Source organism: Sus scrofa, chromosome 2, assembly GCF_054392235.1.
Source record: "Sus scrofa isolate SSC_HxYL_T2T_F1_AM1 chromosome 2, Sscrofa_HxYL_maternal_Yorkshire_Landrace_v2.0, whole genome shotgun sequence".
In the NCBI taxonomy this organism is placed as follows: Eukaryota; Metazoa; Chordata; class Mammalia; order Artiodactyla; family Suidae; genus Sus; species Sus scrofa.
Window position 1 is genome coordinate 69,291,339 of NC_139384.1, and position 12,947 is coordinate 69,304,285.

Below are 12,947 nucleotides of genomic sequence, written 5' to 3' on the forward strand. Positions count from 1 at the left end.
AACGGGAGTTCCCGTTGTGGTTTAGTGGGTTAAGAACCCAACATAGTGTCCGTGAGGATGTGGATTCAATCTCTGACCTCGCTCAGTGGGTTAAAGATCCAGTGTTGTCACAAGCTGCTGTGTAGGCCGGCAGCTGCAGCTCCTATTTGACCCCTAGCCCAGGAACCTCCCTATGCCGCAGGTGCAGCGCTAAGAAGAGAAAAAAATTAAAAATAGAATTACCACAAACTATCACATTTAGAATGGATAAGCAATGAGGTCACGCTGTATAGCATAGGGAACTATATCCAATCATTTGTGACAGAACATGTTAGAAGATAATACAAGAAAAATAATGTATATACATGTACAACTGGGTCACTCTGCTGTACAGCAGAAATTGGCAGAACATTGTAAATCAACTATAATAAAATATATTAAAAATAAAAAAATAAAAATAGGGAGTTCCGTCGTGGCTCAGTGCTTAACGAACCGGGCTAGCAACCATGAGGTTGTGGGTTCGATCCCTGGCCTCGCTCAGTGCGTTAAGGATCTGGTGTTGCCATGAGCTGTGGTGTAGGTTGCAGACTAGGCTTGGATCCCTCATTGCTGTGGCTGTGGTGTAGGCCGGCAGCTACAGCTCCGATTAGACCCCTAGCCTGGGAACCTCCATATGCTGCAGGCGTGGCCCCAAAAAGACAAGACAAAATAAATAAGTAAATAAAAATAGAATTACCATATGCATATAACCTAACATTTCTACTTCTGTATGTATATCCAAGAATTGAAAGCAGGCTCTCGAAGACATTATTTATACACTCATGTTCATAGCAGCATTATTCATAATGGTTAAAACATAGAAGGAACTTAAATGTCCACTGACTGATGAATAGATAAGTTAAAATGTGGTATAATGTGATATATTCATATCTCTTTTTTTTTCATTTTAGGGCTACACCTGCAGCATATGGAAGTTCCCAGTGTAGAGGGTGGAGGCGGAGCTACAGCCACTGGCCTATGCCACAGCCACAGCAACGCCAGATCCAAGTCATATCTGCAACCTATACAACAGCTTGTAGGAATGCCAGATCCTGAGTGAAGCCAGAAATCGAACCTGAGTCCTCACAGAGACGTCAGGTTCTTAACCCACTGACCATCAACGGGAACTTCTAGTTGAGGATCTTGAGACGAGCTCATCCTGGATTTAGGGTGGTCCTATAGCCAACAAGTGTCCTTATTAGGACAGGACGCAGAGACACACACACAGAGAAGGCCATGTGACAACAAAGGCAGAGTCTGGAGTGATGTGTCTACAAGCCAAGGAAGGCCAAGAATTGCCAGCAGCCATCAGAAACTGAGAGAAGTCTGCAAGAGATTCTCCCCTGGAGCCTTCAGAAGTATCTGACCCTGTTAACACCTTGATTTCAGACTTCTGGCCTTGGGAACTGTGAGACAACACATTTCGGGTGTTTTAAGCTACCCGGTTTGCGGCCCTTTGCTAAGGCAGCCCCAGGACACTGATTCAGGGTGCCCATCCCTGCCCTCCATGTGCTGGGATAAAGGCTGCAGGTCAGGTGCTCTGCCTGGGTACCCACAGTCCCACTGCCCAAGGACCACAAGACAGTGGAGACTTCAAACAAATGCTTCTTTTAATAACTGAGTCACCCAGGGCCACAGCCCATGGGCTGAGCCCCTGGGCAGGGCTGGTGGTGGGCCCTGTTGACTTCCAGTGGTGCCACGTGGCTTTTCTAAAATGAAGCCCAGGGTGGGCTTGGCAGTGGGGCCCAGCCCCAGAAGGTCCCAGCCCATTGGGCTGCATGTGGTCCCAGCTGTAGCATCTCTCAGCGCCGGCTACAAAGTGGAATGCTTCTCGAAGGGCACAGTCAAGAGTCTGGCTGCTGCCTCATCCAGGAACCAGCAGAGTTTCCCTGTGTGGGGCTGGACCAGGGTGGCGGGGAGTGGATTCTCCTCCTTGTCCTCCAAAATGCGCTGTGTGGAGAGGACAGGAGCATGGGGCCCAGCCGCACCCCTGCACCCCTCAGGGCTCTCCTACCCCCAGGAAGCGATGCTGCCCTTCCCAGATGTTCTAGCTTCAAGCAGTCAGCAGGGATGGGATCCCTTCCTTTCTATCATCTATGACTGGTTTTGTTGTTGTTGTTAAGGCTGCATCCGTGGCACATGGAAGTTCCTGGGCCAGGGATTAAATCTGAGCCACAACTTCGACCTGTGTTGCACCTGTGGCAACACTGGAAACTTTAACCCCGTGTGCTGCCAGGCTGGGGATGAAACCCGTACCTCGCAATGACCAGAGCCTCTGCAGTCGGATTCTTAACACCCTGCACCATAGCGTGAACTCCATCTATGACTACTTAGTACTGGGGTCAGCATATGTTTTCTGTAAAGACTAGAGAGTCACTATTTTGATTTGTTTTTGTTTTCTTTTTAAAGCCCCTGTGGCATATGGAAGTTCTCAAGCTGGGGGTCGAATTGGAGCTGCAGCTGCTGGCCTACACCACAGCCACAGCAACGCAGGATCCTTAACCCACTGAGTGAGGTCAGGGATTGAACCCACATCCTCATGGATACTAACTGGGTTCTTAACCATCTAAGCTACCAGAGGAACTCCAAGAGTCACTATTTTGGCTCAGCAGAGCACATCTCCTCTCTGGCACAACCGCTCAGCTAAGCTGTTACAGGGCAAAAGCAGCAGCAGTGATTTATCACCAAGTGGGTATGCCCAAGTGCCAACAAATCTTTATTTGTGGACACCTACTGAATTCCATAGAATTTTCACATATCAAGGAATATTCTTTTTTTTTTTCCTCTCCCAACCACTTAAAAAGTTCAAAAGCCTTCTTAGCTGTCTGGGTTTGGGTCCCTCCAGCTGTGACATGCTGATCCCCTGATAGGACCTCGTGATTAGTGGGCATTATAAACAGTGCTCACTACCAGCTGGGCCTGTCCCAAGCACACTGTGTCAGGAACTCATTTACTCCTGACTCCAGCCCTGTGGGGTCCCCTCTATCCTCATCTCCATTTTCCAGTTGGGTAAGCTGAGGCTGGGGGCAGCCTCATGTGAGTGGACGCTGAGCTGGAGCTGCCTCGACCAACCCTCAGGGGGTCCACAGGGAGGGGCCCTCCTAGCCCACCTTGCAGATTGGAAAGTTGGGGCTTGTGGGGGTTAAGTGTCTGCCTTGGGCCCCACCAGGTATTACTGGCAAGACAGTGGGTCTGTTGGACTCTTGAGTCCACACCCTGAACCCTAACACTAGCCATCCCCATGAGAACGTCTGGTCCCAACAGTTGGTAGAAGAATTGTTATTTTTTTAAATATTTCAAGTTTCTTTCATAGCTGTTGGCTTTTTCAATGACGATAATTAAAATATTTCTTTTCTTTTTCTTTTTTTTGCTGAGCCCATGGCATATGAAGTTCCCTGATCAGGGATCAAACCTGAGCTATTGCAGTGACAATACCAGATCCTTAATCTGCTGCACCACAAAGGAACTCCTCATTTAGTTTATTTTTTAACAACTCAATCTGTTTCTTCTATATTTCTATATATGTATAATCGTACCTTTCTTCTTATATATAATTTTTTTCTTTTTAGGGCTGCACCTGTGGCATGTGGAGGTTCCCAGGCTAGGGTCAAATTGGAGATACAGCTGCTGGCCTACACCACAGCACAGCAACACTGGATCCCAGCTACATCTGCGACCCATGCTGCAGCTTGCAGCAACGCTGCATCCTTAACCCACTGATTGAGGGCAGGGATTGAACCTGCATCCTCACGGATACTATTTGGTTCTTAACCTGCTGAGCCACAATAGGAACTCCTATTCTTTTTTTCACTTATTCCTACATATGATTTCCCCCCCACTTCGTCAGGGGTTTGCCTATGTTTTGGATCTATTGGCCATTAAGTTTTTAATATTAACTGATTCACTGATTTCAATTTCACTTAATTCCTTCCACTGATTTTTCTTAGATTTATGTTATTTTTTCTAATTCTAGAGTGCTTAATTTATTTCAATTGTCTTCTATTTAATAATTAAATATATATGTATATGCATTAAGTGCTATGAATTTACCTCTGAGCAGTTTTGGCTTCATCTCATCAATTTCCTTTCATAATTGTTAACTCCTAACTAGCCTATAATTTCAGTTTTCGTCTCCTTCAACCCAAGAATTACTGAAGTATCTTGGGATCTAGTGCTTTCAGCACAACAATATCTAGGGCCATATTCGAGGTCTACAACCTTCATGGGAAGGGGGCCCTTAGCTGTTACCTTCAGAATAGCTGCTTTGCCTTCTCCAGTTGCCACAAAGATGACCATTCGAGCTGCATTCAGCACAGGAAGTGTGAGGGTCACACGCTGAGGAGGTGGCTTCGGGGAGTCACTGATGGGGGCCACAATCTTCTCCCGTTCCTGAGAGAGGGAGGCCCAAGGTGGAGACAGGGGGACAATGTCACTTGACTTCTTGAATACTCACACATGCCAGGCACTGTCCATCCATCATTTCATCCCACTCTGCCAATTCTGTGGTATCTGATTTAAGGCCCCTGTTTTTGTTGTTGTTGTTGCTGTTGTTGTTGTTGTTTTGAGGCCCCTGTTTTAAGATGGGTAAACTGAAGCTCAGAAGGGTCAAGCCCAGTGGGCATGCCTGTTGGCAGAGGCTGACTCACACGGGGCTGTAGATGACTCCTAGCCTTCTGGAAGCCCCAGCTAGCAAAGGGTGGGGCTCAGACATGAACAGGGCCTTCATGGGTGTGCTTACCTGTAGAAGGGGGTGGTCTGGGAAGAGTGAGCAGGTGTGGCCATCAGGACCCACACCAAGAATCAGCAGGTCAAAAACTGGGATGGAGTCCCCTGGGAAGGCCTGGATGGGGAAAGAAGACAGTCCCAAGAAGTTATGATGGAAGTGCTCAAAGAATACGATGAGATAGTTGTCAAAAAAGGAATCACAGGAGTTCCCACCATGGCTCAGTGGTTAACGAATCCGACTAGGAAGCATGAGGTTGCGGGTTTGATCCATGGCCTCGCTCAGTGGGTTAAGGATCTGGCCTTGATGTGAGCTGTGGTGTAGGCCAGCGGCTACAGCTCCAATTAGACCCCTAGCCTTGGAACCTCCATATGCCACGGCTGCAGCCCTGGAAAAAGACAAAAAAAAAAAAACAAAACAGAAGAAAAGTAATAACAAGTTGCTGTAACACAAAAAGCAATGCTCAGCCTCACCTGCAAAAAACGGAAGTCTTATTTACAAGGTTCCACATTTCATCATCTGACTGACTGAGAGTCAGTTGAGGGACACAACTGTCCCCAAGATGTGAAGACCCAGGCCCACTTCCAGGGTGTCAAGAGGCCGGGCCATCTTTGGGGGCCTCCAGGGTGTGGCTGTGGCCCTCCCAGAGGGGGATCCCCAAAGAGATCTGCCCAGGGTGAGGCTGACTCTGCCAACTGCCCCCAGGGGGAGTTTGTGCCAGCGATGATCACTCAGTGCCACTGGCAGGGTTGCTCCAGTCACCTGGGGAGTAGCCACTAGGTAGATGAGGTCTCCCTGCAGCCACTCGAAGGCACTCACCTGCCTCAGCTTCTTGGCATAGTCCTCAGCTGCCTCCTCCACGGGCAGCTCAGGGTTAATGGTGATCACCTGGCTGTCAGGGATAGGCAGCTTGGAGAGCAGGTGGGTCTGTGGCAGACGGAGACAGGGTGTCACCAGCAGAAACACAGTTTGTGTTGGAGTTCCCATTGTGGCTCAGAGGGTTAAGAACCCAACATAGTGTCCATGAGCAGGTTCGATTCCTGGTTCTGCTTAGCGGGTTAAGGATCTGGCATTGCCACAAGCTGTGGCATGGGCCAGAGATGCAGTTCGGATCTGGCATTGCTGTGACTGTGGCGTAGGCTGGCAGCTGCAACTTCTGATTCAATCCCTAGCTCAGGAACTTCCATGTCATAGGTGCAGCCCTAAAAAGCAAAAAGGAAGGAAGAAAAAGGGTCTTCGCAGATGTCATTAGTTAAGACAAGGTCACAGTGGATGAGGATGGGCCCTATCCAATAACCGATGCCCTTAGAAGGGGAGGACAAAAAGAGAGAATCAGGAGAAGGTGAGGTTGCAGACAGAGGGAGAGATTACAGTGATGTGGCCAAGAAATGCCTAGAACCACCAAAAGCTGGAAGGGGCCAGAAAGCTCCTCCCCTAGAGCCTTTGGAGGGTGAACAGCCTTTGACATCCTTTCTTTTTTTTCCTTTTTTTTTAATGGCTGTACTCAAGGCATATGGAGGTTCCCAGGAACTTTCCGGCCTACGCCACAGCCACAGCAACACCAGATCCCAGCCATATCTGTGACCTACATTGGAGCTCCTGGCAACACCAGATCCCACTGAGTGAGGCCAGGGATTGAACCTGCGTCCTCATGGATACTAGTCGGTTCTTAACCCACTGAGCCACAATGGGAACTCCACAGCTGACATCTTGATTTCGGACTCACAGCCTCCAGAACTGTGAGAGAATTGATTCCTGCTGTTTTAAGCTACCCATCTGGTGGTGCTTTGTTATGTCAGGGAACTAAGATGATTCCTTGGCAAGGAACTGGCAGGAGCAAATCCTCGCCCGCATTCGTTCCTACCAGTGTTTGCCTCTAGTGTCACCCTCTGCCCCAGCTCGCCTGTGACCAGCTTCCCCCATTCTCCAGGTCACAGCCCAACCTCACCTCCTCAGCATCCCCCCCACACCCCGGCACTTCTCACCATCCTGGCTGAAGGATGCTCAGCCCCTCTTCCCTTTCTAACATCTCACACTATTCCCTTCTGTCCAAACCACATTCTGTTAAGTCTCTGAATGGATGTTCCTAATTTATTGCCCTGTTCACTCGTGCCCCTTGCCCCACTATAAGCCCTGTGAGAGAAATGTCCCTCATGCTGGATTCGTGGACACACAATCACTATCCGTGCAACTTTCTCTTATACCGTTTTGTTGGAGTTTTGTTACTTGTGCAAGTACAGGTTTCCTAAATAAAAGTCTTTCAAAGTCACACACAGTCTTTTTATTAGTCTCAAAATAAAACAAATAACTCAACTATACTTTTTTTCTTTTTTGCTTTTTAGGGCCGCACCCATGGCATATGGAAGTTCCCAGGCTAGGGGTCTAATTGGAGCTACAGCTGCCAGCCTACACCACAGCCACAGCAACGCCAGATCCTTAACCCACCGAGCGAGGCCAGGGATCACACCTGCAACCTCATGGTTCCTAATCGGATCGTTTCCGCTGCAACACAATGTGAACTCCAACTATACTTTAATTAAAAAAAAAAAAAAACAATTCCGGGGAGTTTTAAAAAGTGGGCTTTTACTTCTTTTCTTTTGTCTTTTTAGAGCCGCACCCATGGCATATGGAAATTCCCAGGCTAGGGGTCATATTGGAGCTTCAGCCACTGGCCTAAGCCACAGCCACAGGAAATCAAACTAAAGTAGCCCCTGACCCTGAAATGTATCCCAGGGGCTGTCGGAGCAGGGTAGGCCAGGCAGGTTCATAGCTTGGCTCTCTTGATGGTCACTAGGAGACTTTCCTTTCAGCCTCAGTTTCTCCATCTAGGAAATGGATGTACTAACAGCTCCCGCCTCACAGACTATTGTGGGGTTTTACAAGATGATGTGGGTAAAGCAAAGGGCTTGGTCATTAGTAAACCTACTTGCATATTACAAAAAAAAAAAAAATCAGCTCAACTTTCTTTGTGAAGACAACTCAACACACCCAGGACTAGTGACCTGAGGCTTCTGCCCCAAACTGCCCCTCCCACACCTCCCTCTGTGTGTGTGTGTGTGTGTGTGTGTGTGTGTTGGACGAGTGGTGAGATGCCTCATATCTTAGCTCCTCCAAGCCTCTGTTTCCCTGCTTGTGCACGGTTGGTGTTCCCCTGATTCTATAGGTGCCTGGGGCCCCAAGTCAAAGACAACCAGCCATGGAGTCATCAGCTTCACAAGCTGCATGGAGACCATCAAGAATTCATCCAGGTTAGAGATGGGGAAACGGAGGCCAGTTCCACATGTGAACTGGAGTTTGGCACTTGTCACCTTCCTCTAAGGAATTAAATCATAAGCCACTGCAGCTGCTGACCAGAAGCACCCCTTGAGCAGAGCTCAGTGTGGAGACCAGGAGTGAGGCACCCTGTACTCTTGAAAAACTGGTCTTCAGGGAGTTAAAAATCTTTAGAAGATTTCACGAGCCCAAGCATCTCCTCATATCTAGAAAAAAACTAAAATCCTTCATGAGGACTGATGTCTGTGACTAGCAGTAACCTTCAGGAGACCAGCAGCAAACTTCTATAAAATGAGTTATGGCTATATGCACCTCCCCTTTCAACTTTATGACATATCTTGATAGTCCCCCTCTCCTCTTTGGCACAGTATTTCAGAGCTGTCTGAAATACTGCCTCCTGAGCTATAGTTAAGTGGACAAAAGATATCACAGTTATCTGGTAGTGCAGCCACTCCCAAGGGTGAGCTGGTGAACCCTAAGGGAACTCAGGAAAGAAAGAAAGCAGACTGGCCCACAGCTGAGGTGCCTATCAACGGAGTGATTCCAGTAAAGCCACACACTGACTTCTTCCCATAGAAACTGGTCTTCTGTAAATCAGGTTTCCGTGTAAATCTTTTGTTCTTACTACCAGACCTTTGTTGAAAATTCTCCTATATACCCTAGCGACCTGCCCCTCCCAGCCCCGCCTCCTTGGAGGTTGCTCAGGGCTACCTGAGATGCTGTCTCCCAGGCTTAGGTCCTAATTTTGTTTTTTGCCCCCAATAAAACTTAACTCAGCTTTCAGGTTGTGCATTTTTTTCAAAGTGGACACATACCAGATCCCTCCTGCCTGGCTCTTCTTTCAATGCCTTTGCACGCTACAAGGCTGCTGGCGCCAGAACTTCTTTAGGACCCTGCAATGGAGCACTCTGTTTCACCTCCACGCTTTTGCCCATGCCATTCCCTCTGGCCGGCTACCAGATAAAGCATCAAGGGGCTTAAAGGTCTCCACTGCTCCGCCCAGGGGGCAGTGGAGGTGCCGTCCAGATGGGACCTTGAGGAACCCAGATGACAGTTCCCAGCTCAAGTCCAGACAGAGGCGGGGCACAGTGTGACCCTGCATGACCTCCGTGGCCGGTTTCAGGCGGTGGGCGCAGCCAGCTTGAAATGACCCCCAGGGGCCCCCGTAGCTGCGTTCGTAGGACGGGGGCGGCCCTCTTAACGTGACCCCCAGCGGCCCCCGTAGCTCTCACCCGGTAGAGCCCGTACGTGCTCTCGGCGTGCTCGAAGGGCACCAGGCGCTCGTCGCAGAAGCCCAGAGTCCAGCGCGCGAGGTTGGCGGCCCCGGCCGGGGCAGCGGAGGCGGGCAGCTCGCGGGCCAGCATGGAGACAAGGCTACCGCCTGACAGGCCAAGCGCGAAGCGGCCGCGGGCCCCCGCCAGGCAGCACGCTGCCTGCTGCGCTACCAGTTGCGCCAGCGACGCGCCCAGCTCCTGCGGGCTCGAGAAAACCGAGATGAGGCCGGGGGCCGGCGCGGCCATGGCGGCGGCGGCGGCGGCGGCAGCAGCAGGGAGGCGGAAACCCTCCCGGCAGCCACCAGTGCGTCTGCGCAAAGGCCAGTTCTGCCACACAGCGCTCCCGGCCTTTGGGCGGCTGTCTTAGGCACATGCGCAGTCCCACGAGTGAAGTCCTGGCAGGCCGTGCAGTCTGTCTGGCTGCGCTTCTTTCACTCTGCAGGGTGTTTAAGCTCTATCTTGGGCTGCAGCAGGCTCGCAGTGCGCTCAACTTCCCAGTGTCAGGAGGCGGGGCCGCAGAGGGGAATTCAGAGCATCCAGGCTCCTAGAAGGGGACCTGGGGTGTGATGGAGTGGAGGGAGGAGATGGGAGATTTCCCGGAGGAAGGTGTATTTTTGGTGGACGTTGAAATTCCTGAACCTTCTAACGTGTTTATCTTGGTGTGTGTTGTCTCTCTCTCTCTTTAAAATATAAGCTTGATCCATGAGGACGCGTGGTCAATCCCTGGCCTCTCTCAGTGGGTTAAGGATCTGGCGTTGCTGTGAGTTGCGGTGTAGGTCGCAGATGCGGCTCAGATCCCTCCTTGCTGTGGCTCTGGCGTAGGCCGGGGACTACAGCTCGGATTCGATGCCTAGCCCGGGAACCTACATATGCCGCTGGTGCGGCCCTAAAAGCCAAAAAAAAAAAAAAAAAAAAACATATATATATATATATATATATATATATATATATATATGTATGTATGCATGTATGCTTGATGAGGCGAGGGATATTTGTTTTGTTCACTGAGTCCTTGAAAGCTCTCTGAACTCAGTTAACAGAATGAAAATAGACTTGTTGAATTTCTCCTGCATATTCTCCCTGGAGACCTCTTTGTGTCTCTGAGGACTCAGAAGCCTCCATCCTGGCTCTGGCCTGGAGAAGTTCCGGAACTGCGGCAAGTGGACCTTGGTTAATAAGATAGAGTATGCAGGGGATAACATGAGCAAGGAGGGCTGGAAGGGGCAGGAGGCCTGGTGGGCCAGGGCAGCCTGACCACATATCAAAGCCAGGGAGTTTAGGAGTGTGTAAGTGCAATGAGATTTGCATGGGTAGTGCATCTTTAAAAGCAGTAGCAAATTAAAACAATTCTATTTACAGCAGCATCAAAGAGAGTACTTAATAAATTTAGCAGAAGAGGTGCAAGACTTGTACCCTGAAAATCAAAACTTTGCTGAAAAAGTTTTTTAAATGATCTAATTAAATGAAAACATATCCCATGTTCACAGATTGGAAGATTTCATAATGTTAAGACAGCAACCCTCCCCAGATTGGCCTATAGCTACAGCACGATCCCTATCAAAATTCCGAGAGACTTTTTTGTAGAAAATGACAAGCTTATCCTAAAATTCATATGGAATTGCAAGGGACCCCAGAATAGCCAAGCCAATCTTGAACTAAATTAGGGGACTCAAACATCTTGATTTCAAGATTACTACAAAGGGAGTTCCCATTGTGGCACAGTGGAACAAATCCAACCAGGGACCATGAGGTTGAGGGTTCAATCCCTGGCCTCGCTCAGTGGGTTAAGGATACAGCGTTGCCCTGAGCTGTGGTATAGGATCCTGCGTTGCTTTGGGTGTGGCATAGGCTGGCAGCTATAGCTCCAATTCGACCCCTAGCCTAGGAACCTCCACATGCCATGGTTACGGCCCTAAAAAGCAAAAAACGAACAAACAAAACACTACAAAGCTACAGTCATCAGTGTGGTATTGGCATAAGAATAGACAACTGTATCAGTGGGATAGAGCTGTGATATAAAAGCAGCAAACCATATGTCCATCATCAATGGATCTTCAACAAGGGTGCCAGGACCATTCAAGGGGAAAAAGAATAATCTTTTCAACAAGTGGTAAAGTAGTGGGACAACTAGACTGTCACTTGGAAAAGAATGAAGTTGAACCTCATAGTAGGCGAAATGATGGGCCTGAAATTTGTCCACTTCCTAACTCCTGAAACCTGTGAATGTTAGATCACTTGGCAAGGGGAATTAAGGTTGCAGATAGAATTAGGTTGCTAATCAACTGTCCTTAAAGGAGATTACTTGGGTGGACACAGTGTAATCACAAGGGTCACTAAAAGTGGAAGGAGGACCAGAGAACTGACAGCATGAAACAGACTCAACCCACTGTTGCTGGCTTTGAAGACGGAGGAAGAGGCTATGAGCCAAAGAAGATGGGCAGTATCTAAACACTGGAAAAGGAAAAGGAATGGGTTCTCTCAGAAGCTCCACAGGGAATGTGGCCCTACCAAACCTTGATTTTAGCCAAGTAAAATCCATTTCTGACTTCTTAACCTCCAGGAACTATAAAATAATTGGTGTTATTTTAAACCACTAAGTATGTGGCGATTTGTTACAGCAGCACTAGAAAACTAATACAGATCCCTACCTCACACCATATATAAAAATTAAAATTGATCAAAGACCTAAACGTCAGAGCTAAAACTAAAAAAATTTCTTACAAGAAAACAAATGAGTAAATCTTTATGACCTCGGGTTAGACAATGACTCCAAAAGCAAGAGCAACAAAAGACAGGTAAACTGGTTTCATCAAAATGAAAAACTCTTGTCTTTCAAAAGATACCAAGAAAGGATACCAGGACAGTGAAAAGACAACGCATAGGATGGGAGAAATTTGAAATCATCCATCTTATAATATTTGAGTGTACTGAATATGTTAAGAACTCTTACAACTCTAAAAAGAGAACCCAGGAGTTCCTGTCGTGGCACAGCAGAAACAAATCCGACTAGGAACCATGAGGTTGTGGGTTCAATCCCTGGCCTTGCTCAGTGGATTAAGGATCCTGCATTGCCATGAGCTGTGGTGTAGGTCGCAGATGCAGCTTAGATCTGATGTTTCTGTGGCTGTGGTGTAGGCCAGCAGCTGTAGCTCTGATTCAACCCCTAGCCTGGGACCCTCCATATGCTATGGGTGAAGTCCTAAAAAAGCAAAAACAAACAAAAAAACCCCAAAAACAACAACAACAAAAAATACAAGATACTACTCCATACCCACTAGAATGTCTCCAATAAAAAAATAAGTGCTGACGAGGTTGTGGGAAATCGGAACATTCAACCACCGCTGCTGGTGGGAATAAAAAACAGTGCAGTCACCTTGGAAATCAGCCTGGCAGTTCCTCAACAGTTTAAACATAGAGTGTGTTTAAACATAGTGTGACCTAGGAGTTCCCGTTGTGGCTCAGTGGTTAATGAATCCGACTAGGAACCATGAGGTTGCAGGTTCGATTCCTGGTTTCGCTCTGTGGGTTAAGGATCTGGCATTGCCATGACCTTTGGTATAGGTTGCAGACACAGCTTGGATCCCGCATTGCTGTGGCTCTGGCGTAGGCTGGCAGCTACAGCTCCAATTAGACCCCTAGCCTGGGAACCTCCATGTGCT

At 48.4% G+C, this 12,947-nt stretch overlaps 1 protein-coding gene across 3 annotated transcripts; it reads right to left on the reverse strand.

Annotated features, from left to right (window-relative positions):
- Positions 1–1,610: 1,610 nt before the first annotated feature.
- Positions 1,611–9,604, reverse strand: PGLS (6-phosphogluconolactonase). 3 transcript variants are annotated; one of them, XM_003123494.5, is made up of 5 exons: positions 9,247–9,604; positions 5,561–5,668; positions 4,757–4,858; positions 4,267–4,407; positions 1,611–1,968 (listed from the first exon to the last, which is right to left on the reverse strand). In XM_003123494.5, the coding sequence occupies exons 1-5, from the start codon at positions 9,532–9,534 to the stop codon at positions 1,831–1,833; spliced, it is 777 nt and encodes a 258-aa protein (XP_003123542.1). In that variant the 5' UTR covers positions 9,535–9,604; the 3' UTR covers positions 1,611–1,830. The 3 variants fall into 3 exon arrangements, with proteins under 3 accessions (XP_003123542.1, XP_084868514.1, XP_005661239.1); XM_085012388.1 differs by having other exon boundaries at positions 5,561–5,869; positions 7,253–9,604; XM_005661182.4 differs by lacking the exon at positions 5,561–5,668.
- Between the last annotated feature and the right edge of the window lie 3,343 nt (positions 9,605–12,947).

Excerpts from the sequence above, each read along its gene's own strand:
- PGLS (XM_003123494.5), bottom strand. The coding sequence starts at position 9,534 with ATGGCCGCGCCGGCCCCCGGCCTCATCTCGGTTTTCTCGAGCCCGCAG. Across the intron at positions 5,669-9,246 it reads GCACGTACGGGCTCTACCGG|ACCCACCTGCTCTCCAAGCT; the intron begins GTGAGAGCTACG and ends CGTCTGCCACAG. Across the intron at positions 4,859-5,560 it reads ATGCCAAGAAGCTGAGGCAG|GCCTTCCCAGGGGACTCCAT; the intron begins GTGAGTGCCTTC and ends TTCCCCATCCAG.